Genomic DNA, 26,391 nt, shown 5'->3' with positions numbered 1-26,391 from the left:
ACGCCTCCTGCTCATCGTACCAGATTCATCTCGGAACGTATCTAAGCCTGTTCCTCCCAAGATACGTTCCGGGCTGAACCTCGTACGATGTGCCGGAGGCGTCGAAGGAGGAGGCTGTGCCGAGGAACCAACCATTGGTCTATCGTAGAATCCCATTAAACCAAACCTCATTCCAGTTTTCACCCCTTTTCGCCTCCCTACAAAAAAGACCACAGTACTTAGTTAACGAGTTCGGTAACTAACTAAGCGAGTTACATTACTCTTGATCAAAGGTGGGCTCTGAGTCTGTGCCAGACCTGAAGGATAGTGTACAAATGCTTTGGTATCATGTAAATCATAGAAGTTCAGGTCTCCTAACCTTCCCCTTGAAACGCCGTCGAAAATGCCGAGACCCAATAAAAGCCACCAATGTGGAAACACGGACAACAGGGCCATTTATCGCTTGGGCGGAGGCCCCATCTTGCCCTCACCAGTATCGACCTTCTTCTTCGGTGGAAGGGCAGGCACCTTGAAGCCATCATTGCCGGCGGGCTGAGAATTGCTGTTTTGCTGAGGGGCTTGAGTGAAAGTCCCAGAGTTGAACCACCGATTTTCCTCCGCGTCACGCTTACGCTTCAATTCGGCTTGCACCTTCGGATCGACCAACTCCAGGCCTTGCACGGGTGTGAATGCGATAGTACTGGCGGTACCACCGGGGCCAGGTAGAGATGATCCAACGCCGGATGCGCGCAGGCCCCGTGCCTGAAGAACACTTGCAGTGCCACCTGGACCACCCTGGCCAAAGGCACGGAGTGATGAGGCAGTGCCACTAGCGGGGGTGTTGGTGCCCCAGCCCTTGTTGTTCTTGCTGAGTCGGGCCCGAGTACGTTGATCGATCTGAGTTGCGCGGATGCGACCATCGTTCTGTTGACCAAGCATGCCCAAGCCAACCGTGCCGGAGCCAGTGCCGTATCCCACTTCTGACTCTTCTTTTCCAAATGCGAGACGATTCTGCGCCTTTCGTAGTTCCGTCATGGCGACAGCTTCCTTAGCCTTCCGGGCTCGCCATCCACCTCGCTTTCTGGAAGGCTTGTCATCGGGTGCAGGGAGAGCCTTAGTACCGGCGTTTGGCGCAGCTTCGGTCAGCTTCTCCAGTCGCGTGTAGCATTGGTGTTTTAGTTCTTCGCCCAAAGAGCCGTCCTTGGCGTAATTGGAGACATCCGCGCGGGTGGCGAGTACCATCTTTGCCGAGACAATTCGGATTCCTTGTTTTCTGAGGTCGAGAGGGACTTCCTGGAGAAGTGGCGAGTCGTAGAGAAAGCCTTGGGCTCGAACACCATGATTAGTAGCAAATCCCAGTCCTTCCTGTCGCCGCGCTCCCTGTGAACCCAAATTACATGCTGGAATCTTGGCCAGCTCAAACAAGCCTCCAGTTTGATTGAGGAACTGTGCAGCTGTTTCGGCCCCGATGAGTGCAGCCAAATTGGGAGCGATCTGGTTCATGCGAGACTGGATGCTTGCCGTGAGACTGATGCGTTCCTGGTCAAGCTTCAGGATTCTCTCGCATGTATCGAGAACCAATTTCAGCTCAGACTCAGTCATCTCCCGGCCTCTTGTTTTCGTTCCCTCCAGCGCCACCACCATCATCAATGGCCCGTTCAAAACTGAGTTGAGTGGCACGCCAGCCATGTTGTCTGATGTTGTGGACAAAGCCTTGATGTCGTTGAACGGGCCATTCTGAAGGATGGCCACTGTCTTGGCGTACTTGATGGGAGACGTGACAAGTTTTTCGAGTTCAGGAAATCGGATGGAGTAGTGATCGCGCAGGATTTTGTGTAGCCGCGTCAACTCATCTGCAGTAGAGATTGAGCGGTCGAAATCGCTGGATACCCCGGCGCCTTCTTTGCGCTCTTCCTCGGGCTCTTCGTCGACTTGGTCCTCGCCCACATCGAAGTCCTCGTCGTCCTCGAAGTCGCGTAGTAGTTCTTCGGCGGTAGACATATTGTCGACAACTTCCGTACAGGTGGTGAACGGGTCTGGCGCAGGGTGAGTTGTGATCTTCCCAGGACGTCACTGGGTATGTAGGTGCGTTGACGAGAAGTAATGTTCCAGAAGCACGGGAAGAAAAGCTGGGTTTTGATTGACCGCTTTCCTCACCGCCTATGACTAGCTGCGATTAGTCATCTGGAGCTCCCCGGGTGGCGACAAAGACCAGAAGCGAAGTTCGGCGATTTCATTGCGGCTTCTCTGATGAATGAGCTCAAGCAACTTTCGCCATCAGTAACCTGGGCGTAAGACAGATTCGTGCCATATTCTCGGTCAAGCAGCCGCCAAGGATTGGTGAAGCTCAGTCGAATTCAAATCTTCGCGCCGCTTGCCTCGATCCCGTCGTTCCCAGTCCCCACGTCTCTCATCCCAGATCGCGGACCAACTCATTCGATATCCTGATCCGTTCGTACAACAACAATCACAATGGAGGCCTCCCGTGGCCCTCCCCGGGTCAAGAACAAGGCCGCTGCGCCGGTTCAGATCTCTGCGGAGCAACTTCTCCGCGAGGCTGTCGACCGGCAAGAGCCTGGCCTTGAGGCGCCAACACAGCGATTTGCCGATCTTGAAGAACTACATGAGTACCAAGGTCGGAAGAGAAAGGATTTCGAAGACTATGTGCGGCGCAATCGCATTAACATGAACAATTGGATGCGCTATGCTGCTTGGGAACTCGAACAAAAAGAATTTCGTCGCGCACGATCCATCTTTGAGCGTGCGCTCGATGTCGACCCGACCTCCGTGGTGCTATGGATTCGCTACATCGAAGCCGAGATGAAGACACGGAATATCAATCATGCCCGAAACCTCCTTGACCGTGCCGTGACCATCCTCCCCCGCGTCGACAAGCTCTGGTACAAGTATGTCTACATGGAAGAGACATTGGGTAACATCCCCGGTACCCGCCAGGTTTTTGAACGATGGATGTCATGGGAACCAGAAGAGGGTGCATGGTCTGCATACATCAAGTTGGAAAAGAGATACAGCGAATTCGAACGAGCACGCAACATCTTCCAACGCTTTACAGTGGTCCACCCCGATCCCCGAAACTGGATCAAATGGGCCCGCTTCGAGGAGGAGTATGGAACAAGTGACTTGGTGCGCGAGGTCTATGGTGTGGCAATCGAGACGTTAGGAGAGGACTTCATGGATGAGAAGCTTTTCGTTGCATATGCCAAGTTCGAAGCCAAGTTGAAGGAGTACGAGCGCGCACGGGCGATTTACAAGTATGCTTTAGACCGATTGCCGCGGTCCAAGGCCATGACCCTTCACAAGGCTTATACGACCTTCGAAAAGCAATTCGGCGATCGTGAAGGCGTGGAAGATGTGATCTTGTCCAAGCGCAGAGTACAATACGAAGAACAGCTTAAAGAAAACCCTCGCAACTATGACATCTGGTTCGACTTTGCACGATTGGAAGAAACTGCGGGAGACCCAGAGCGGGTGCGGGACATCTACGAACGGGCCATTGCACAGATTCCTCCCTCGCAAGAAAAAAGGCATTGGCGCCGCTATATCTATCTCTGGATATTCTACGCTGTGTGGGAAGAAATGGAAGCGAAAGACACAGACCGTGCCGGTCAAATTTATCAGGAATGTCTGAAGATCATTCCGCACAAGAAGTTCACATTCGCCAAGGTTTGGCTCATGAAGGCACAGTTTGAGATTCGCCAAATGCAACTGCAAGCAGCACGGAAAACTTTGGGCCAGGCCATCGGCATGTGTCCGAAAAACAAAATCTTCCGTGGATACATCAACATCGAGACACGACTGTTTGAGTTCGTGCGATGCCGTACATTATACGAAAAACAGCTTGAATGGAACCCCTCCGATAGTATGTCCTGGATAAGCTTCGCAAAACTGGAGCTTGCTTTGGAAGATTTGGAGAGGGTAAGGGCCATCTATGAGCTTGGTATCGAGCAACCGACCCTCGACATGCCCGAAGCTGTGTGGAAGTCCTATATCGAGTTTGAAACCGAAGAAGGGGAGTTTGAGCGTGTCCGTCAATTGTACGAGCGTCTCCTTCAGAGGACCGATCACGTCAAGGTATGGCTCGACTACGCCAAGTTCGAGGCCATTGTCTCTAGGGACGACGAAGAGGAAGAACCCGAGGTCTCTCAAGCGACGATCCGTGCGCGTTCGGTCTTCGAGCGGGCACACAAGGTGTTCAAGGATAAGGAGTTTAAGCAAGAGGTATGTATATGTTTCCGCCCACTGCGCAGTATCCGGTCCAGTCTAACTCGTATACAGCGCGCACAAGTTCTCGAACAATGGCAAGGTTTCGAACACACATTTGGATCGCCCGAGGACGCCGAAAAGGTCGACAAACAGATGCCACGAAAGGTCAAGAAGCGTCGCAAGTTGGCCGACGACAAGTACGAGGAGTATTTGGACTTCGTGTTCCCTGCGGACGACAAATCGGCGGCCAATCTGTCCCGTCTGCTCCAAAAGGCACACCAATGGAAGCAAGGACAGAGCTAATGCGTGTGAGGGCTTTATTCATGCCAAATCAAATGATTCCCATCTTTGTCTTCACTTTGACATCCTGTATCTTATTCGTCACCCGATCTCCCATGCAAAATCTATGATTAGAGGAAACTATGGTATTCTAGGTTCACGAGTATTCCTAGGTACGTGTGACTACAAGAAGCAGTAGTTTCTCGATCACGGCGGTGTCGCCGGATATGCCCGTTGGGTGCGACACTTGATGGCAGGACTTCTCATAAGGTTACGATGGCTTCTATAGGTATTCTCTCCCTGCATGATTCATGGATGTAAGTTGTTCTAAAAAGAGCGCGACCAATCGAAAATGAACTCAAGATGGAATGATAGGTTCCATTACTTGCGAGATAGGTAGGTAGGTAGTACCAAAGGTACCTAGTGGAAACCTATGGGATCTTAGGTATTACCTAGGTTGGTCGATATATATCATGGGAACCTACGTAAGACTTCACAACGCTACCTAGGGCTAGGTACCTAGGTTGACATCAGTCAACTACCTACAAGTCGGAGCTGGTTCGATACCTAGTGTCCTCTAGGTAGTAGGAGATCAAACCGTCGACCAGCTGGTCGATGATACCTAGGTATTTGTGACATTTGCGGGCAAGAAGGATTTCTACGGCAGCAAAACATGTTCGTGTGGCACGCGTTGATAGGTGGACTTGATTTACATATTACGACCCCAGACACCATGGAAGTCATAGGAACATGCGATATACTGTATAAGTACCACGTGGAATAGGAATGAGCTTGATGCTTCGATAGTATGAGTCGATAGGCTGTACGGAGTACGATGGACGGTTTGAGGAAGTGAACATTGAATCTATTTGTAGACAGTGAGCCCTGATTGGGCACGGAAGAGGACTCAGATCCCTGGAAATGGAATTGAAGGCTGTAAAAGATACTTCTTACTTGGCGAGAGCATTCAAATAACATGCAGATACTTGTCATGTACTGTGTACACGAGGAACCTTCGTCAAAATCAGGATCCAAAATGGGGAAGCGGGTTGATTTCCGTGGATCTGTAGGACTGAACCATGGTTCTGGAGAGGGGGAAAGAACCTTGGGAGGTATTGTTTATCTCCAGCTTCATGTCTTTTTGTTATTTTTGTTTTATGTTTTGTTATGCATATATGCATGTGCATTTCTCCTTACTGTTCGATCGCGTCGAAGCGAAGCATAGGAGGGAGTTGCAGTAACTACCCAAGGGCCAGATGTAAAACGGGGGGTCCAGTTTTTACATCGTACACGAGCTCCACCCGATCGCGGTAGAACCCCTGATCATGAGAGAAAACAGAGAGAACATGAACTACATATGCCTTTGCAGGCTTGAGAAGGACGAAACAGAAGAGACAGTTCTCGCCAATCCAAGGGACCAAGATGACCTTAAATGACCTTAAATGACCTAAACGAAGCCAAATTTAATAAAAAAAACCCAAATTGAAAATGACGAAAGGCTTCCCCTTAGGGGATGGCGCCGCTCGCTAGCCCACTAGCCCTCTCACTTGCTAACCTCCGCCGTTAGGGGGTTGAGGACCCTTCTCCCTGTCTCACTTGGTCTTTCCCTCGTCTCTCTTTTCGTGGATTTCCTCTTGTGCTGTGCACTCATTCGATAGCCGGACTTCTAGCCTTTCTTTTCGCCAACCTCATTCATTTGTTTATTCTTTTTTTGTTGGCCTTGCACATTTCGATTGGATCGCCCCAGCCTCAAACCCTTGCGATTACCTGACCTCTTTGTCCGACGCGTCCGTATTTTGTTTGTTGACCCCTCAAACCACTTTGATTGTGTTTGTCCCGAGTTGTCGAGTCGCCCAATACGCGTCTGGTCTCAATTCCACCGTAACAACTCGAAATCATAGTTTGCAACGTGAAAACAAGTTGAGAAATTGTGAGACACTTGCCCTAAACTATTGCGCAGTCAATCCCACCTAGATTGCGTGACATCGTGGCACAATTCGCTCAATCGCTTCATCCGACATGAGATAGTGCTCTGGCAGTCACCTTTTCTGTTCTTCGCATTGGGCCTAGTAAGCCCTGACTGGCCGGACACCCACTCTCACTACCGGTCCAAATTCATCTTGACTCTCGTCTATTGAAAATGAAAGGCCCGGAACCCTTGCACAAGATCGAAGGAGATTGCTCCACCATACACAACAATACGCTCTATGTCTATTCGCCAGATGGCTTCGCATCAATACCTTTGGAAAAAAACGGAACCTGGAAGCCACTCCCCTCGCCAGAACATAGGGTGATCGGACCTGCCTGCGTCCAGGGTGGAATCGATGGCATCGAAAACGAGGACGACAACAAAGCATTCTACGTGGTCGGAGGGGCCGGCCCCGCGGGCAACAGCGGCCTTCAACGATTCTCGTTCAAAGAAAAGGAGTGGAAAACGGTACCCATGACAGCCCCGGATATGAAAGATCGAACTGGGCATGGCGTCGGATACCTCCCCTCAACTTCACAAATATTGGTCTACGCGGGAGCCACAGATGGGAGCAAACAGATATCTCAGTCGACACTCGTTATCCCAACGAAAACGCAGCCTTTCGACGTGTGGTCCAAGCCTGACCAGGGGGCACCAGCATCGTATGAGCCCATAATCATGCCTTGGAGTGATTCCCAAGTCGCCTTGATTCGTGGTTCTGAAACCAATACTGCCATCTTTATCTATGAGGATGAGAAAGGTTGGACCGTCTCGGAAGCGACTCTTCCCAACGGCATTCCAAGCTCTTCCCATTGCGCGCTCGCCACAGACTCGCATGGGAACAAGGTCCTTGAGGTGTTTGACATGGTGGCTGTTCCGAACAGTGTCACTGGCTACCTGCTCAGTTCTAAAGGAAAACCACAGAGCCCGGCCTCGGTCATTGCGCCCTCGCAAAAGAGGGGCATCACAGATTCTTACAACGGCACATTTGCCCCGACGAAAAGTTGGTCGGATTACACGCTTGCTCAGGGTAGCAACGGTATGGTCGTGCTCGCCAGCGGCAAGAGTAACGACTCATTGGCAATCTATAACCAGACCTCCAATGGATGGTTGAATTCCACAGAGCTGTTCTATGGAAAAGATCAAAATACGCTCAAACCATCCACCACCTCATTCACATCATCTACTCCGACACCGACCTCATCAACATCCACCTCAACCTCAACCACGCCCACCTCCACATCAACGTCAGCTGGAATTGGAGGTGCAGGATTAAGTAACCATGGTAAAATGATCCTTGGCGCTACTCTTGGAAGTGTGCTCGGGTTCGGCTTGATCTTGCTCATCATTCTTTTCCTGCTGCGACGTGAGAAGAAGAAGAGACAGCCAAACGAGTCTAGTGGCGGTGGCAATAGCAAGGACCGCCTAAGCTTCCAGGATCAGGGCATTGAACCGCTGACCGAAGGCGCCTACCCTATGGCCAGATCTCCTGTGCCAGTGGCCCATGAAAGGGCCGACTCGCTGGCCATTGTAACCGGAAATTACAGCAGCGGAGAGAAATCTCTCAAGCCGCCCGGTGGCATGGGGTATGGATTGTCCAAGGAAAGGGGCAGTCCGCTTTCCACAATTCCCTCAAGTGGTGTGATGGGCGCATCCAGCGTATACACCGATGACACCGACCGGGCGGGCAATAACCCAGATCATGGACACCAGCCTGGAAATCGAACGACCGACGAAGGATGGGGGAAGTACTTTGAGAACGAAGTTCCCACAAATGTACAATCCGACCGCTCAACCGTGAGCTCTGCCTACACCAAGTCCGATTACCGCGGAAGCGGCTGGCCAATGACGAGCTTGACACCATTGAACTTTGGATTCCTTGACCAGCCTAAGCCCCTCGGCCGCGTCTTCAGCGGCAGCCCGACCACGGAGCACAATACCCATGAGATGGGCAGTCAGAGCCTGGTGATTCCCGAGAGCCAGTCAGCACGAATCTCCAGTGTAGATTCAATCAGTCTCGCATCAGAAGACGAGCGCGACGATCCGAATTGGCAAGGCGCAGGCCAAAGCAGTTGGCTTGGGCGTCCTACGAGCAGTACCTATACTTCCAGCGTCTACCAAACGAGCACGCACGACTTGCCTTGGTCATCGCCAGACACCTCAGGCAAGGGAAGGCAGTCAAATGCACGAGGCTCCAGCGTGATCATACCACCGAATATTGAGGAGATCCCGATGCACGAACAAAAGAACAAACCTGATAGCGATATGAGCTGGCTCAATCTTCAGGCTGATCGTTAGTCGGGTTTTCCCATCAAACGTTCCCTTTACCTTCCTTTTCCCTCCACAACTCTCCTCGCCAGGTCTATCGGTGACTCTCCTACCTCTCTCTTTTTCTCATCGGTGCCTTCCATGTCTCAAGTGGCTAGTGGTATCCTGAAAAAGCCTATTGTTTTCTGTCGTTGCATTTGACGTGCTGTATTTTGGTCGTCATTCAGCATCCTCGTTTTATGCCAAGGTGTATGAGCGGTTCCTTAGCGTTATGCCACACTTGTCGAGCTGGTTGTTCTTGATCTCTTCTTGTCATTTTCTTTGACTGGCTGTGCCTGTTTCTGGTCGATTTACCTGTCTTTCAATGTTGGATGTTGTTCTGCACATATGTCGGATCTGGAAATAATATGTCCCTGTGTATTGAAATCAAGCACATGCGCTAGCTATGTACGTTTGCAACATGTTGCCAGCTCCATGACTTCATCTCCATTAGTGATTATCGTTTGCAATCGTATATCGTTGCGAGCATCCAACTGCCCACATATTATCCTTCAATAAAGCTTCGCCAAAAACGAATGCCGCTTCGACACCTTCCGGAACTCATTGACCATAGGACTGACCATCTTGCCAGTGCCATCATCCATCTCCATCGGTTCCGGGCTGGAATCCATTGTACTCTTAAACGGTACATTCTCCTCATTCTTACTCCGAATGTAATAATGTTCATCATCCTCCGCCATGCCAATAAACCACCTCCCCTTCAACTGCTTCCCCCACGGTCCACATCCACAGGCACCCTGCAATTGCGCCGTCTGGGGACTATTCATAGCAAGCGCAAACAAATTCTGCGGCTCTGTGAAATCAGTCACCTGGCGTCCACGCGCTTCAATAATCATAAATCCAAGACACACGGCACTGGTCAAGAAGCAAAACACCAGAATCACATAGAAAACACCTTGCCACCGCTCCGTCCCACCGGAAGCATACCCAACAGCCTGGGTAGTAGCCTCAAAAAACTGGTACACAGGCTCTTTGAGTGGATGCCCGTTAACGGTATAGTTCCAATACGCCACGAACGGCGCATCCCGCGAACTCAGAATTAGCGTGCTCCCCGCCATAACGGCCAGTGCCTCAGCCATGGACGGGAGGACCGGGTCCAGCGAGAATGTCTTCTTATCTTCCTCGTACCGCGGCATCATCTGCATCAGCAAACGGGCGTTACTCGCTGCGCCGTCGGTGATACCCGAGTTGAGACTGACAGCATTCGCCCACTCCGCGGCAACATTCTTCCAGTCCGGGTTCCACAGTCCCTCGATGAATCCGTTGAAACGTCGGTCGTATTGCATTTCGTTCTGTGGGTCTTCGCAGCTTACGCTGAGGACTGCTCCGCTGGAGTCTGCGGAGTACTTGGTTGAACATTTGCCTGTCTGTTTCCCGCGCATTGCGCACATCACGTATGGTGGCATCTCTTTGTGTTCTGATGCCGTGGCGCCTAGGAGGTAGATTGCGTTTGCGGGCCATGCACCGGTGGTATTGAGGATTGTGTTGTACGGTTGCGGGAATTTGCCGAAGACTGGAGGGACTTGGCCGTATTTCGGGCCGAACTGGAAGAGCTCGTCGACGACTGTGCGGTTTAGCCAGGATGGGTAGCGAGGGATGTCCTCTTCTGGGTAGTTGTTCCAGGCGGTCGGGTTGAATTTGCTGCCTCCTGGCCAGGATGCGTAGACTAGTGGGCTGAGCTCTTCTTTGGTCATTCCGACGCAGAGAATGTTGACTGCTGGCGAGGGGACTGAGGCTTCGATGTTGTATGTGCCTTCGCCGGAGGTGGCTCTGGGCTGTTTGATTTTATTTTTGGGGTCCATGGCTGCTCCGGGGATGCCGCCGTGTGGCATTGCCATGGTTATATTGTTGACCATTCGGCCGTATTTCTTGGATAGTGTGGCCATGTCTTGGATATCGATCCAGCTTCCAGTAACTGTGGTGTTGTCCCAGATTGAACCTGATGGCTGTGGGCGCCTTTTGAGTTCGGTCGACGTCTTACTATCGTTATTCACGCGCTGGCTCCATTCATTAATCCATCGTTCATAATTGTGATATGCGGTGCCAACGTGTTCGATTTGGAGGCATGTGGTGTTCCAATACAAAGGATCCGTGTAATTGGTGATCGGTGTCTCGCAGACTGAGGCAAGATATGGGTTGTTTCCATAACTAGCAGTCACCTTGCCCTGGAGTATTCTTGGCTCCGCAGGGCCAAGGGAGAGCTTCGGAGTAACTGCCGTTGGTTAGCACGAGTCACACATTCCACATGGAAAGAAATTCATTACCCAAAGCCTGCGCTGCAGTGGTATAAAGCATCGCCACGAAAGTCGCAACTAAGGCAATCGCCCCCAGGAAAGTAAGCCCCGAATATCGCAGTGCCTCCCAATGCACAATCATCGATCCTGGCTGCATGATCCATGCCCTCATATTCATATCCGAGATGCTGATTCCTCGGGAATCCCTCATCAAAGCCCTTCGACTCAACACCTGTCCCAAGAACGCCACACAAACCGTGACATAAGCCAACTCAATCGTCTTCGCGAAGAAGGCGCTCAACAGAGCCGCAGTTGATGGAACCAACGGCCCATCGCTGGAGACATTGGTCCATCGGGGTTTGCGCAAGGCGATAGCGAGATATAGACCCGAAAACACGGTAGCATAGATCGCAAGAATCAAAACCGTCAGCGGGACCCACGAGAGGCGTTTTTGGAGGACCGTTGCGCGATTGGGACATCGCACGTAGCCGTGTGGGGGCGGAGACTGTGGAGACGGCGGGACCTGATAAGCATCGCGGGGCGTCGTAGTCTCAGTACTATCGGTTGAATCACGCTGATCGGTGGTACGAATGGTCTCTTCTGACGTCCCCGATATTCCCAAGCCTACGTCGCGCAGGACTTCTTCAGACCAGGTGCTGTCTGATGCGGAATGATAGCGGTAATCTGGGTCCCTGGAGAATTCAAGTGGATTCCAAGCTCGCTGAGGTCGGTCGGTGTAGATCAGCGAGTCCCGCGACGAGGTCATGGTGGAACGTCTCAACGTGAAAGACAAAGACTCAAAGAGCGGAGAAACGGGCATCACCACCCTTAAAGAGCTGTCTGCAAACCGTTAAAAATAGGAGGAGAGGCCTCAGGGTCCACTTGGCTCTGCGGCTAACCCGCTGGGGCCGAGATTAATGGCGGAGTTGTACTTTGCATTAGCCCTACAAGGGCTACAACAATTCCAGAGCGGGTTTAGCTGGTGCTTAGCTGCTTGGCATGCAGCTCTGGCTGGTTGCTGATTTGTCCATTGAAAGAAAAAGAAAAGATGTTTATCTTTGTATCGTTTATTTATAGTCTGGCGGCTACTCGCAGACCTTCGTAGACTTTTCACATAGGGCTGTTGGGATTCGAGCCGTCTTCGAAATTGAGCCGCAAACACTGTTACTTTCTGATGTTGCAACTAATATGCTGACTGCCGATAATTCCATTGCAACTGTCATTTGACATTGCAAGATGAGGTGGATCTGGGATATCAATACCCAGCAGCCCAATCCAGATCCTTGTTTGTTGGTTTAGCGGTGTTGGTTTAGTAGCTGGAGGACGGGCTTGCCCTCATTCAGGGCAAGGTCATGCAGAGTCCCCCCAAAAGAGATGTTATCAAGCGCGGTGCTGCGCGCGCCGATCAGACCCTCAATCTTCGCGCCCCACTAGCGATAATCCTTGCGGGGATGATTGGCACAGCCCGCTGTGATAGCTGCTTATCATCATGGATGGCATATATGATATGCGGACATCCATATCTTACTTGTATCCGATGGATGCTCGACAGGTCGATTTACCCAATCAAGCAACATCGCTTGTTTCTGCCGTCTCGTAGTTCATTGTACCGCCTGGCTCTCCTCATACCATAATAAGCAGCAATTGCCAATTACAAATAGTCCTTTGGCGTCCTCAGTCTACGCGCAATAGCCGATATCAATATTGATATGACGTTGTGAGGTCTCTTATTGGGATTTGGGAGCTATAAGCATAACGCCTTACCCGGAAGACTCTGACTCTCCACCTTCCCCCGCATTATCTCCGAAATATGTCTGATTTCTTGCCGAGTGCATTGGAGATGCGTAGACTGGAAGAGTTCAGCAGGCTTCTCTGCATGACATTTGGAGGCCCAACTGACTTGAAGGCCACGAAACAGATGACCGTGACCAGTACCACCGAGTCCCAGTTCCTTACATGTCAGGGGCGTGGCTCCGATTACTGTACCTATATATTCAAGTCTATCCAGTTTGACCCTGGCCACCCGGTGAAGCTACAGTTCCATGTGACGAGAGGGGGTAAAAGGCTTCTTGGCGGTTTCCTTTCTTCTTCTCTTCTTCTTCTCTTCTTTCTTCATAGTTGTTGTTCTAGTTAAATGCACTCTTTCTTTCGAAGATCTGGCTCGTTACAACAGTGTGACAATTCACACACTATTGGCCTACTCACCAAGCAGTCTCAATTGAGGACAAAGCTGTGTCATGTGGACATTCATCGGAAGGGTCTCGTGGAGGTAGTCGACCTCGGTTGACTGCATGATTCCAAATCAAGGATACCACATATCTTAACAAGCGATTATGGATGGGGTTTTCGGATCCACACTGAGAACAAAGGGTTCCTCACGGACTCTGATTCCCCAAGTCTCTCTAGATGCTGCTGTTTGATGCTACCAGTGCTCAGGCACGCTTCCCTGCCGTCCAAGTGCATCATGCATCACCACCAGATATGCAGGGGCTAACCTGGCGAGCATTTCGGCGCCCTAGCATGCACACAGCAACGTAGGTAATGACGCATGAACCGCCCGCCGAGGTGACGTTTTTGCTTACGCAGCCTCGTTCATGTTGAAGGCGCTAGCATATCTTTGACTTTGATGCTTAAGTCGGAGATAATTGGGTACATTGGCCATGTTCGAATATAGCCAATGCCTTTGCCGTGGGAGGGATACATACACAGTAGGTCTACTAAAGTGGATCGATGAATGCACACTCCTCGTTACCATCACTTCTGACAGGCGACATGCAAAGCCACAGTCGGCCGACCCCTATTCTAGTAGACATGCCGCATGATAATGGAGCTTATGAGTCGTCTCCGCGACGCCAACTTGTCGATAGTGGGTTTATTTTAGGAAGCTTGACCCCGCTACCGATCTAAGTGGCTATTATTGTGCTCGCTCTTTACTAGCAGAAACATCAAAAATTACAAGCATCCCCTACACTGCGATGCAATGACAGGGAATCATAGACCCGCATGATTGGGATGATACCGTAGAGCCAAACGGGGACTGGCCCGGTGACGATGCATGACCATCATATAAGTTTCCAAATGCTGATAAGCGGTTGCTCTCTGTTTCCGCTAAGTCGAACATCCTGCAACATAGGACCGACCTTCCTTTTGCGTGTCTGTGAGAAATGGGGTCCAGGGCATGGGGGAATGCCGATTTCCCGAGCACAATCTGAGGATTGACTGTAGCCTAAATTGCGATACCTGGGGTCTTATGCGCTCAGACCAGGGGTCCTGCCGATCCCATTTCGAAGCTCCAGCAAATTACGGAGTCGAACTGAGATACTGGAACTAGTTAGCATGATGTCTCGGGCGATTTGCTCCGCTTTGTCATCAGATGGACCCGGCTGGAGCTGTAGCCTGTATTCCGTACTCGGCGTTAGAACTAAGTACTGACCATTACCTGGGTAATCCGCAAGCACTCAGAAGTTATGCACCGAGCCCCGTTATTCTCCAAGGATAGCAACAGGTTTCTAGAAATAGCTCAAATCAATAGTGCGAAATTGCACACAAGCCACAAGAGGATCTCGGCGGTATGGGGCTACGGATCTGAGTCTCCGCTGTCAAGATTCGGAGAATGATTGGAAAAAGCCCGGCATGGTATTTGCCGAATCGCATATTCCACGAAGAATGCTGCCCTGATTACGGAGTATCAAGATCGAAGTCCATCGTGGATTTCAAATGCCGGCAATTCTCTCTGTGTGTGTTGACTGGGTTCGATTCCAAACCTTGGAACGATGTGGGGACTCGGTGGAGGCCAAAGTTTTTCTTGTCGGCATCGGGAATAAAAGCCCCGATCATCAACGGAATCTAACGTTCGAGTCCCATAACTCAGTCAAGCCTGTTGTATAACAGACTTGAAACAGTAAATGCCTTCTAAACCCGACTTCACACAGCGTGAGTGAACGGCTGTAACAAAGCTCCCCTTAAGCGGGAAGGGCAATTAATTAGGGCCCAGCTATGCTACATACTGACAGTCGACGTAGGGAGACAGATCCCGAGTCCCTGCATTTTAGCTATTTGGAATTGGAAGAAAACAGAGTTCTTCGGGAACATTAACTAGGTTGTGGACCAACCAGAATCACTTCCCTGACGAATCAAGCTCGTGGCGTAAGCTGGGACCTCGGGAGGACGAGTCAGAGCCATGATGCGCAGATTAAGTCTATGGCCAACGCAAGCACCGAAGTATATAAACATTCAGTGGCTGGAGCTAGGCTAGACCCCAAAGCACGGCAATCTAGGTAGCCTGCATCCATGGATACGTAAGCCCCGTCCAGTTTGGAAAGGCAAAGTTATTATCGGCTCAAAACCCCCCAAGTCGGACCGCCTCCTCAGCCAAGAACCATGTCTTTGACCAGATCCAAGGTTGAAATCGGGATCGGGGGATTGAAGCTCGGCCTGATCATTGTGCCATGTGGATTTTATGTTCGAGATAGAACCACAAGAAAGTAAAAGCATGAGGACGCCAAATCGATGGTAGCCTGGTAGGATGGGAGGAGGTACATAGCACTATGACCAACATAGCCAGTCCCTATCCCAGATCAGATCGATTGCGAGTACCGTCCCATCTCTCATCCTACGCTGCATGTACTGGCGGGGCGCAAGAGAGCCCCGGAAATGGTTCCGGAGTGGGGCGGATATGCGAATACGACGGCACTCCTTTGCCTTTAATGATGACAAGTTGACGAAGCCGAAGATGCGGCCGCCGATAGAAGACCACGACCCAGTACGGAGTACATAGATTGATAACACCTCTATTGTTCTCGTGACCACGGGACGTGAAGGCTATTTGTGGAGACTTGTGTTGTTTAAGAGCATGTAACTTATGATACGTGTACAAGGAACTCGGTGCAAAGTACCCTTTCAAGAGACCCAAATGTCCGAGGGAGGACTTTCGAAACGACTCGTTCCAACGTTGCATCCCATTAAAGCTCATAGGGCTGGGTCTTGTTTCCAAGACTTTTCTACATGACCCTGCAGTAATTGCTGAGCGTTAGCGACCTAAGCACCTATATCATACCACCGATAACACTGGGTTCAAGGAGTGCGATGTATACAATAAAGTAAATAAAGATAAACAGTACTTCCCAACCTCGAAAACCTTGAAAGAGAAAAAAACCATATCTCCGAACGAAAATCATTCCCCGCTCTGCATTCCCGAACCGGAGGCGAGTTCCCTAATAGGCCAAGTAACCAACATCATCACTGATTCACTTACGCGTATGTCTTCAATTCTAGGTAGTTTGACTCTGGGGGAAGGGAAACGACGGATCAGATCCATTAGAGTATGCACGTATCGACATGGGTGAAGTGTAGCCCTGGAGGATGTGCCCGCCATGATGCGAGGGCTAAAAGCTTGTCCGCGTCAAACTTGTTTAGTCGCCGATTTAAATCCCTGAAGGCTGAAGCGAATACATCGGGAAATGTACAACATCCCATTTGATTTACCCTAAACAAAGCCAGGGTCCAATGGTCCCAAGACTGTCCGTAGTTCTGCCGAGAAGGTGGATCTTTTCCTGTTTTCGCTTGGCCCAGCCGAAGCCCTAGTCCAAATGACAATCCAGTCGGAGTTAAGACTTTTCACGATGCATGCCATACATATAAGGGGGAAAATAAAACTACATCGACCATGACAATGGGAGGATCACCCAGAATCGAAAAAAAGAAGATAACAAGCAGAACTGAAGAAAAAAACACTCCAGGTCACGGGATGCCCGGAAGAAACGGAGAAGAAAACGGGTCTCTGCACAGTGGATTAGGGGTCTTGTCACTCTGTATTTATTTGTATTGGTTTTTATATTATTTTCTCTCTCCTTTCAGACTCCACCGAACTAATTCGTAGCGCCGTATCGAACTGTAAGTTCCTCTGGAGAGCCTCGACGGACCCTGGAGCTGCTTGGCTTCTGCCTTTTTAATCTACTTATGGCCATACTTTGGCCGGTCCAAATTTTTTTCCTTTTCTTCTAAGCCTTCTTGATCTGTATTCTTATTCTTCGTCTTTCTATCGTCCTTGTCTTACAAATCTTCACGTCTCTTCCTTCCTCTAGGGCTCTCTTATCTGATTCTGCGGGATCCTTTACTTCGATTTCTATCACGGGCACGCGCAGAGCGCTTCGTATTAATAACCCCCCAGCCTAACAATTCTCTGGAAGAACTGTTACTTTGCACGGTTAGACAACCCGGCGTTGGAATTCGACCTTTTTGCAACATCCCCAGGCCAGTTTGCAACTGCCGTTGAGGATTGTGTTCCCCACATCCAATTGCAAAATTAGAAAATCAGAAAGACCAAGAAATTCCAGAGAGCAAGGAAAAGAGAGGACCTGTGCCTCGGAAGAAATTTACGAAAGAGGATTTGTCAGACCTCATCTCGCCCTCCCACCACTGCGTGTCGCGGCACCGAGACTACACGGCCCTTGGAGATACTTTTCGATTTGGTCTTCTACGTGCCTCGAAACAGACACGGAGTCCGGCACGAGCTCGAGTCATCAGGCTTCTGTTCAGGCCTGCAGGCGAGCGCCGATTTAGGGTCTAATGTTGTCGACTTGTTACACGACACAGAGGACAAACATCTTTAGAGAGCCGCCGGTGCGTTTGTCGTGTGCCCTCCGGGAGGCAAGAAAGGAACGGGATGCCCGTTCTCTTCTTCAACCCCCTCCTCTCCTTTCTACCTTGGTCTCGGATCGGCGATCTTGAGAGTTCCTACGAGCATCCAGAGCCCGGCTGAGCCGGTTGCTAGCAGTCAAACTAACTTGTTTTTCTGCCTTTTAGTATAGCTTTCCAGCCCCGGTGAGCGCACATCGGGGCCTTGAGGAGATGTCCAGTTGCAGGACGAACATTGTGTCCATCTTGAACAATGATGATAATCCATCCTTTGCCGTCCGCTCTGCTCCCAGACTTAGTCCGACTCAAATATCGTCATCGTATCGTTCACATCATGCAGAGCATCTGCCCCCACCCGTCAGCGGGCCACATTACACCCATCTCGATGCTGCATCTGACTCTCCAGCAGCATCATCACGACGTACCAGACATCCCTTTGACTCAGTAACTGAAGCCGTCCAGCCCGTTTCGCCCGGGTCGTCCGATGGCTCAACCTATGACTATATCACCACCCAACAACCATCAGCTTATCACCCGTACGCCCGGCAGGATCCTCTACGGGACCCATATCGATTTCCGGGCCGGGGCCCATCAACGCCCCAAACACCTTCAGACGCTCGCTCAGTCACATCTGAAACGACATCGCAGAATGGAGCCACACGTGGAACGGGACGAAAGAACAAGTACCCATGCCCTTACGCTGCGAGTCATGGGTGCTCTGCGACATTTACAACCTCAGGTCATGCTGCGCGCCACGGCAAGAAGCATACCGGCGAAAAGAGTGTGCACTGCCCGATCTGCAACAAGTCCTTCACAAGAAAGGATAACATGAAGCAGCACATTCGCACTCATCGGACTCACTCGGATGAGATCCGCTCTACCTCTGAACCAGAGAATGTTGATGGTCGATGGGCAATGGCTCGACCTGCAGCATACCCCCCAGCACCTCATCAGCGCAATCTCAGTCAGCCCATTGAGACGGCTGTGCGGCCTCCCCCTGGTGTTGGCCCGCAAGCGCCTTGATGGAACAATGTCCGTTCTTTTCCCTGGGACCATTCGATCTACTCTCTGTCTAGCATATGACCATGACTTTCTCCTATGGTCTCTCATGTTCCGCCACTGGTGTGCGGTGTACTTCAATTCTGTCCGTCTACTGTGATTTTTGTGTGCTCTGTGGATTCAGGGCTCTCCACATACATTTCCATCTTGTTCCAATACTTCAGCGACCATCCGCATGACCCTTCGAACGATTCCAAATAACGAGACGTCTGGTCTTACCAGAGGTGTTACTATTTGCCTCTATTATTTCCTGTTTTGGTATCCCTGTATCATGTTCTGATTCTCGTATCATGTAGGGAAGAAATCTGTGGGAGGCTATTTGTTTTTTAAGGGGACCAAATAAATGCTGCGTTCCATCAGGGATATCCATGAAACGCATCAAAAACGAGTTCTGGCTGCACTCAATGACATCCAGAACATTGTGTTGGTCAGATCGCAAGCCACTGGGGATGCGGGGAACTCCGAGAGCGACCCGTGGAACCAATGTTTACTTTCCATAAATCAAATCCATGGATCTTGCACACAGTATGTCCAGGGGTATACTTCAGAGAAAGTACTAGTTATCTCACTAGAATGAAGTACTATTGTGAACCTGTCAACTGCGAAAACATAGGTTGACCGCATTTTCGTAGGGCTGGGCCATCATAAACGCCCTGGTACCCACCTGCCCAACTGCAGGATGACGTCGGAGTAAAACCCGAGATATTGTACACAATATCGGCCCAAATGCTCATTCGACGTGGCTGGTATATCCCCTTTTCGACCCAGGAAAGTCCTTCTTACTGCACACTGTACGTCATGGCTTCGATCTTGGTTCTCGAAGTATATAATCTCAAAATTGTCCTTTTGCTCTCTTGGCTTTGTGCTTGTTTGCAATGTATATCCCAACCTTCTATCGCTCGTATCTTTCTCTCAGCCACTGCCAAGTCTCTCAGCCCCAGTACTTCCTTCCCATCTGAATCCACATCGACGTCACGCCACCCCTTCCAGCCCCGCCAAATATCTCTCATCGCAAATCTTCCTTTCTCACACAACACATATTTTCCCCGTGAACGGTAGCAGCTCACAGCACTCGACCTTCATCTTTGAATTTGTGTGATCCCTCCCACACCTTGCCTCGACCATGGCATACTACGAGGATCGCCGTCATCGAGAACCCCGCGATCGCTATGCACCCCCGGTCAGCTACAATGATCCGTACGATGATCCCCGTGGCCGCTACAGAAGACACGAGCGGGACTCATATGTTCCACGTATGAGCAACGACTCGGTGGAGGAAGTCCAACGTGACTACCCGCCAGGCTCAGACCGTGCATATGAGCGCAGTTATGATTCGCGTCAGCCGAGGCGCCCTGTCTATCAGAATGCCCGCCGTGCCTCCTCTGTCAGCGGTTACGATCCATACTACGATACTGCATACCGAACCTCCCGTCCTCGTCGGGCCAGACACTACGAGGATAGAAGTCAGTAATATGGGCTCCTTGTGACTGGGTATAGTTCTAACGTCTACCAGGTTCCCGTCGCCCCAAGTACGATTCTGCTTCATCACCAAGTCCCTCCCCACCCCGCCATAGACGCCGCAAGTCTTTTAGCGAGCAAGCTCTAGGTGCCCTCGGACTCGGGGGCGCCGCTGCAACTGCCAGCCGCGGAGACCACGGCCGCGGCCGCTCCCATGCCCGCCATCGCCGTAGATCGTACTCAAGGTCATCATCGGATTCTCGCAGTCCCAGTGGCCACCGCGGCAGCAGCAAGCGTGAGAAAAGCCAGCAGCGCATTGCACAGGCTGCTCGTGCCGCCCTGACCGCCGGTGCAGTTGAGGCGTTCAAACAACGCAAACAACCTGGCGAATGGGCTGGCGCAAAAGGAAAGCGCGTACTCACTGCTGCCGTTACTGCTGGTGGCACCGATGGTCTCGTTGACAAAGATCCCAACAAGCACGGTTCACGCCATGTTGTTGAATCTACGCTTGCCGGTCTGGCCGCCAGTCATCTCATAGGCGGTGGCTCACGCTCACAATCCCGTGGCGGCAAGGGTCGTTCTTCAGCAAGCAATGGATTGAAGACTCTCGCTGCCACTGGTGCTCTCACTGCTGCGGGAAAAGAAATCTTTGACCGGGTCTCACGATCACGGTCTCGGCATCGCGGCCGCAACGATTCCCGTGACAGTGACGAGAGTGACCGCGGCCATAAGAAGCGCAGCAAGAGCGTTTCGGAGTACATCACGAAGGGCATTGCCGCATTGGGACTTGGGGAAGAAGATGATCGACACCGAGATGATCGGAGTCGAGACGGCAGAGATGACCATAGGGAACATCATCGGGGACATAGGGAGCATCGGGACGATCGTGAGCGGCGCCATCGCCGGGGACGTCGACACGATGACTATTCGGATTCAGATGAGGACAGTGATGATTACTGGAAGGACTCGAGACGGAGCAGAGGCTCGAGAGATGTAGGTCGACACCGTTCCTTGCACGAAAGGAACCCACCCCCTCATGCACCCACCAGTGCTCCGCGCGCTGAATCGGGTGCCAATTCTAAAGACCGCGGCCACGCGTCGTCGAGTTCGGAGAGTGATTCTGACATAGGCGACAGTTCTGATGAGAAGAAAAAACGCAAGAAGTTGAAGCGGGACATGCTTCTGACGGGAGGTCTGGCTAGTGTGGCCACTATTCACGCTGCGCACGGGCTGTATGGGAGCATGGAAAAGAGGAAGAAGCGCCTGCAAATGTTGAAAGAGGGCGAGATCACGCCCGAGGAGGCCCGAAAACGCCGCATAAAAGCTAACACCATGGACGCTGTGAGTATCGGCCTTGCTGCCCTCGGCATCAAGGGCGCATACGATGAATGGCATGAAGTTGTCGAGAAACGCAAAGAGAACCACCACTTCCAGGAGGAATGCGCCCGCCGGGCTGTCAAGCGTGAAATGCGTCGTGCTCATAGCCAAGGTCCTGCGTCAACCCGGCATCGCTGGCCTGACGAAATTGAACAAGCCCCTTCAACCAACGAATCCCGGACCGGCCATGCCCCTGATCACCGTGATGGAAGTGCCTATGGCTCCCATGAGACGCCACAGATATCTTACTAGTGTTACTACTCGTTTCATCCTGGCATCATGATTTCGGCCCTTTTCATGATTTATGAGACTACCTATGTTGTTTATTTGACGTTGATTGACTGCCTCACTTATCGCCCCCCGATTTCCTGTCGGATTTTATGGATATCACGTATCTTGCCAAGTACTATCTACCTATTTTTGAAGCGTTCTATGAATACGAAGGGGTGCATTCATGATTGTCATGCTGGGTCCACTTTGGTAGTTCCTTCGGACTCTTTTGTTTCGCTCTTTTCCCGAGACCGCACATGTCCTGTACATGAACGAAGGATCTGCATGTCGATGATCTTGAGTCTACAGCCTCATCAACTAGATTAGGAAGATCATCCGAAGGTGTTCTTCATACAGTAAAATTCATCTAGAACCACCAATAAAGTCACCCACCTGCCCACTTGGGCAGTGAGGTGGCTTCCAATTCTGACTCAGCAAGACCCCGCCATCAGTCAGCCCACGGAGCCCGCAGGCGTCTTACCTGAGAAGTACCTGGTACAAGCTGTCTCACATTAAATGCCCCGGCAGATGAGTACCCGATACCTTTTCGTCCTTTGGCACCTTGGCGATCCCTCACTAGCGGGAGAGTTTTCCTTCCCCTCTCTATTCTCCTTTTCCCTCTTTCCTTTCTCTTTCTCCTTCATACACTTTTGGTCAGTCAATTCAGAATCCCATCAATTCGAATCTCTCCACTAACTATTCACAGTTTCTGAATAAATTCATCATAATGGCTGCCCCCGCACAAAAGTTCAAGGTCGCTGACCTGGTATGTCTCTCGCCTCTTTTCCTCCATCCGTCAGCCATTGACCATTCTTCTAGTCCCTGGCCGCCTTCGGTCGCCGCGAGATCGAGCTCTCCGAGGTTGAGATGCCCGGTCTCATGGCTATCCGTGAGAAGTACGGTGCCGACCAGCCCCTCGCTGGTGCCCGTATCGCCGGTTGCTTGCACATGAGTACGTGGATCGTTTGCAAAATCAAACGAGCTTGTGCTGACCGCTTTCACAGCCATCCAGACTGCTGTCCTCATCGAGACCCTCACTCACCTCGGTGCTGAGGTCACCTGGACCTCTTGCAACATCTTCTCCACCCAGGATCACGCCGCTGCCGCTATTGCCGCCGCCGGTGTCCCTGTGTAAGTCTTGATCTTGGACCAACTTGTTTCGATGTACCATATTCTAATGATTCCATTCTATAGCTTCGCCTGGAAGGGTGAGACCGAGGAGGAGTACCAGTGGTGCTTGGAGCAGCAGCTCCAGGCCTTCAAGGATGGCAAGAAGCTCAACCTCATCCTTGACGACGGTGGTGACCTCACCTCCCTCGTTCACACCAAGTACCCCGAGATGCTCGATGACTGCTTCGGTGTCTCCGAGGAGACCACCACCGGTGTCCACCACCTCTACAAGATGCTCAAGGAGAACAAGCTCAAGGTTCCCGCCATCAACGTCAACGACTGTGTCACCAAGTCCAAGTTCGACAACCTCTACGGCTGCCGTGAGTCTCTCATTGATGGTATCAAGCGTGCCACCGATGTCATGATCGCTGGTAAGATCGCTGTCGTCGCCGGTTACGGCGATGTCGGCAAGGGCTGTGCCCAGGCTCTCCACTCCATGGGTGCCCGTGTCATTGTCACTGAGGTCGACCCCATCAACGCCCTCCAGGCTGCCGTTCAGGGTTACGAGGTCAACACCATGGAGGAGGCTGCTCCCGTCGGTCAGATCTTCGTCACCACCACCGGCTGCCGTGACATCCTTGTCGGCCGTCACTTCGAGGCCATGCGCAACGACGCCATTGTCTGCAGTAAGTTATCATTCGGACTCTATACCCGAGACTGAACATTGCCTCTAACCACTTCTCTAGACATTGGTCACTTCGATATCGAGATTGACGTCGCCTGGTTGAAGGCCAACTCCCAGTCCGTCCAGAACATCAAGCCCCAGGTTGACCGTTACCAGCTCAACGGCAAGAACATCATCCTCCTCGCTGAGGGTCGTCTTGTCAACCTCGGCTGTGCTACTGGCCACTCTTCCTTCGTCATGTCCTGCTCTTTCTCCAACCAGGTCTTGGCCCAGATTGCCCTCTTCAAGGCCGAGGACAAGGCCTTCGGCCAGAAGTACGTCGAGTTCGGTGCCGGTGGCCGCAAGCCTATCGGTGTTTACGTTCTGCCCAAGCAGCTCGACGAGCAGGTCGCCCGCTGCCACTTGGACCACGTCAACGCCAAGCTTACCAAGCTCACTCCCGTCCAGGCCGAGTACCTCAGCCTGCCTGTCGAGGGTCCCTTCAAGCCCGAGATCTACCGTTACTAATTTCCTTACCTTTCCAATTTGCGTCTGATATACTTGGGAAATAGACTTTCAACATGATTCGACGATGTTATGATTGGCATTTCGGGTTCTCCATCAACTTAGAACTCAAAAGTGGTTGTCCTTCAACGGCATAAAAAGTGGCCTGCACCGGGGATGGTGTTTTTTTAAATGTTTTGTTTTGGCGTGGGATGACCTGGGATGGTCTTGCATTCAACACTGCGTGCGGATGGGATTTTATTCTTGATACCTCTTTCTGGTGTGTAGGCCTCCATGGGCCGATTGTGACGGTATAGAACTTCAACAATCGAAGCTATGCGTCAACATTATTTCCTTGTGTAGTTGATTCTTTCCTCGTGTAGTCGTTTTCGTAGTGTGTAGATGGATTATAGCCCCGAGTCTTCCCATCACTATCTAACTATCCTCCACGGATCAAGTTTACTAGCTCATCTGCTACCATCACTGCAAAGTCAGGATCATTGATATCACGGGGATCCCGCCGCACCGATATCCCACTACCCTCCAATTCCCTCTCCAAGGTTGAGAACAATGTCTCGTTCGCCTCGGAATCCTGGAATGGTTGACCAGGAAGATCCAGCATGCTGATTCCCCGAACAGGCAAAATCATCTTGGTGCGCTTTGCCTCACCTTCCTTCGCACCACGCAACAGGTTCCCAGCTATAAAAACCCCAATATCCGCACATTCTCTCTTCGTAGTTCGCATAAGCGTAACCGTGGCATTATGCTCATGAAACACCCTCTTCTCCTCCCGAAAACGAACCGGAACACTCTCCGGCTCCCCAAAATTAACCATATCACACGCCCCAACACTCACCACCCTTGGAATATTCCTCTCCGTCGCCGCCCTCAACCGTTCATCCCCAGCACTCAATACCCCACCAACAACCTCATCCGCCACCTCCGTCGTCGTCAAATCAAGCACCGCATCAATCTGACCCTCCCTCGCCAACCTCTCCAAAGCCCGTCCCCCAGACCCCGTGGCATGAAAAACATAAACCTCACAACCCTCCAGCACACTCTCCAATCGTTCCCGTGCCGCCGTAACACCCGGCGTCGTAACCCCAAACATCGAGATCCCAATCCGCACGCCCTTATCTTCCCCTCTTGATCCCCTGCTGAAATACGACCTCGCCATCCCCGAAATCCCACCCGCGGCATTCGACAAAACACCCTCGAGCAGCCGGTTCCGTCCCGCAATATCCACCACGCTGTACATCATACTGATATCCGTTTCGCCGATGTAAGCACCCACATCTCCGGATGCCATGGTCGATACCATGAGTTTGGGGAATCCGACCGGTAATGCGTCGCGCATGACGCTCGTTGCTAGGGTCGTCCCGCATGACCCGCCTAGGCCGAGGATGCCGTGGATTTGGCCTGCTTTGTAGAGGGTGGATACCTTTTCGACGGCGTAGGGGGTTAAGGTGGTGATGTACTCGGCTCGGCTCAGGGTGGATAGATTGGGGGTTTGGGGGGAGGTGGGGAGGAGGGAGGTTTGTGGGATGCTGATTGATGGGTGGGTTGTTGGGGTGCGGCTTATGTCCATTAGGAGGACGGCGGTGTTTGTTGTTTCGATTTGGGACTTTGTGTAGAGGAGTTCGGGGAGTTTGGTGTCGCAGGTTCCTAGGAGAAGGATTGTTGGAGGCATTTTGTGGTGTGCTTGGTGTTGTTGTTTGAAATGGTAGATGATGTAGGATGTAGTTGAGATAGGTGGTAAGTACGGAGTATGGAGGAGAGGTGATGTAGATGAGGGGTAGAGTGGGGATCGCCTTGTCTCTTCCCCAGTTAAGTTACCTGCATGTTTCTGCTGTCTTGCTCATTCAAGGGATGCTAGACTGGATTGTCCGTCGTCCATTTGGAATTGTATCAGTGCACTTTGATCCAGAGAGTGGCATTCGGATATGGGAACTTGACAAGGACGATGGCATTTGCTCTCCTCTGCGATACTTGACCAACGTTTACTGTGAAAAGAAAAGCAAGCAAGCAATAGCAAGGTAAGAAATAGACCGGATACTTCGAAGAGATGAGATCCAGTAGATCAGCTGCATTCACAGCAGACACAAGCACTGCACCATCACTGAAGATGACCTCACAGACCAGGATCACATTATCACATAAATGCAATCTTCATAGCAAATATCATTCTGGGATGATCATGTTTTGAAATATCGTCAAGTCGACTGGACCAAAATATGCCAGCAGACTCAGAAGAGACAGCAGAACCCAAGGAGTTAGGAGTTTCTCGAGGTTCCCCCGGT

General features: G+C 51.3%; 9 protein-coding genes across 9 annotated transcripts; 6 read left to right on the top strand and 3 right to left on the bottom strand.

The window, feature by feature from the left end:
* Positions 1-435: 435 nt before the first annotated feature.
* N7515_005136 (U4/U6-U5 snRNP complex subunit PRP31) lies at positions 436-1,980 on the bottom strand (the record flags this gene model as incomplete). The annotated part of the gene is made up of 1 exon (XM_056665880.1): positions 436-1,980. One exon carries the CDS (start codon positions 1,978-1,980, stop codon positions 436-438), a length of 1,545 nt encoding a protein of 514 aa, XP_056522830.1.
* Positions 1,981-2,451: 471 nt separating this feature from the next.
* Positions 2,452-4,506, top strand: clf1 (putative cell cycle control protein (Cwf4); the record flags this gene model as incomplete). The annotated part of the gene is made up of 2 exons (XM_056665879.1): positions 2,452-4,218; positions 4,276-4,506. The coding sequence occupies 2 exons, from the start codon at positions 2,452-2,454 to the stop codon at positions 4,504-4,506; spliced, it is 1,998 nt and encodes a 665-aa protein (XP_056522829.1).
* Positions 4,507-6,622: 2,116 nt separating this feature from the next.
* On the top strand, positions 6,623-8,749 carry N7515_005134 (uncharacterized protein; the record flags this gene model as incomplete). Its single annotated transcript, XM_056665878.1, has 1 exon — positions 6,623-8,749. One exon carries the CDS (start codon positions 6,623-6,625, stop codon positions 8,747-8,749), a length of 2,127 nt encoding a protein of 708 aa, XP_056522828.1.
* Positions 8,750-9,270: 521 nt separating this feature from the next.
* N7515_005133 (uncharacterized protein) lies at positions 9,271-11,779 on the bottom strand (the record flags this gene model as incomplete). The annotated part of the gene is made up of 2 exons (XM_056665877.1): positions 9,271-10,991; positions 11,044-11,779. 2 exons carry the CDS (start codon positions 11,777-11,779, stop codon positions 9,271-9,273), a joined length of 2,457 nt encoding a protein of 818 aa, XP_056522827.1.
* Positions 11,780-17,862: 6,083 nt separating this feature from the next.
* Positions 17,863-18,672, top strand: N7515_005132 (C2H2-type zinc finger protein; the record flags this gene model as incomplete). Its single annotated transcript, XM_056665876.1, has 1 exon — positions 17,863-18,672. The coding sequence occupies one exon, from the start codon at positions 17,863-17,865 to the stop codon at positions 18,670-18,672; it is 810 nt and encodes a 269-aa protein (XP_056522826.1).
* Positions 18,673-19,506: 834 nt separating this feature from the next.
* N7515_005131 (uncharacterized protein) lies at positions 19,507-19,807 on the top strand (the record flags this gene model as incomplete). Its single annotated transcript, XM_056665875.1, has 2 exons — positions 19,507-19,530; positions 19,625-19,807. 2 exons carry the CDS (start codon positions 19,507-19,509, stop codon positions 19,805-19,807), a joined length of 207 nt encoding a protein of 68 aa, XP_056522825.1.
* A 24-nt stretch (positions 19,808-19,831) lies between these two features.
* On the top strand, positions 19,832-21,795 carry N7515_005130 (uncharacterized protein; the record flags this gene model as incomplete). The annotated part of the gene is made up of 2 exons (XM_056665874.1): positions 19,832-20,171; positions 20,222-21,795. 2 exons carry the CDS (start codon positions 19,832-19,834, stop codon positions 21,793-21,795), a joined length of 1,914 nt encoding a protein of 637 aa, XP_056522824.1.
* Positions 21,796-22,540: 745 nt separating this feature from the next.
* Positions 22,541-24,115, top strand: N7515_005129 (adenosylhomocysteinase; the record flags this gene model as incomplete). The annotated part of the gene is made up of 5 exons (XM_056665873.1): positions 22,541-22,579; positions 22,633-22,765; positions 22,818-22,944; positions 23,008-23,609; positions 23,670-24,115. 5 exons carry the CDS (start codon positions 22,541-22,543, stop codon positions 24,113-24,115), a joined length of 1,347 nt encoding a protein of 448 aa, XP_056522823.1.
* A 415-nt stretch (positions 24,116-24,530) lies between these two features.
* On the bottom strand, positions 24,531-25,781 carry N7515_005128 (Tm-1-like ATP-binding domain-containing protein; the record flags this gene model as incomplete). The annotated part of the gene is made up of 1 exon (XM_056665872.1): positions 24,531-25,781. One exon carries the CDS (start codon positions 25,779-25,781, stop codon positions 24,531-24,533), a length of 1,251 nt encoding a protein of 416 aa, XP_056522822.1.
* Positions 25,782-26,391: the final 610 nt, after the last annotated feature.

Source organism: Penicillium bovifimosum, assembly GCF_028826915.1.
Source record: "Penicillium bovifimosum strain IBT 22155 chromosome Unknown utg000004l_segment0_segment0, whole genome shotgun sequence".
NCBI lineage: Eukaryota > Fungi > Ascomycota > Eurotiomycetes > Eurotiales > Aspergillaceae > Penicillium > Penicillium bovifimosum.
Note: the sequence above shows the minus strand (reverse complement) of the source record. Positions and strands in the feature narration are given on the sequence as shown.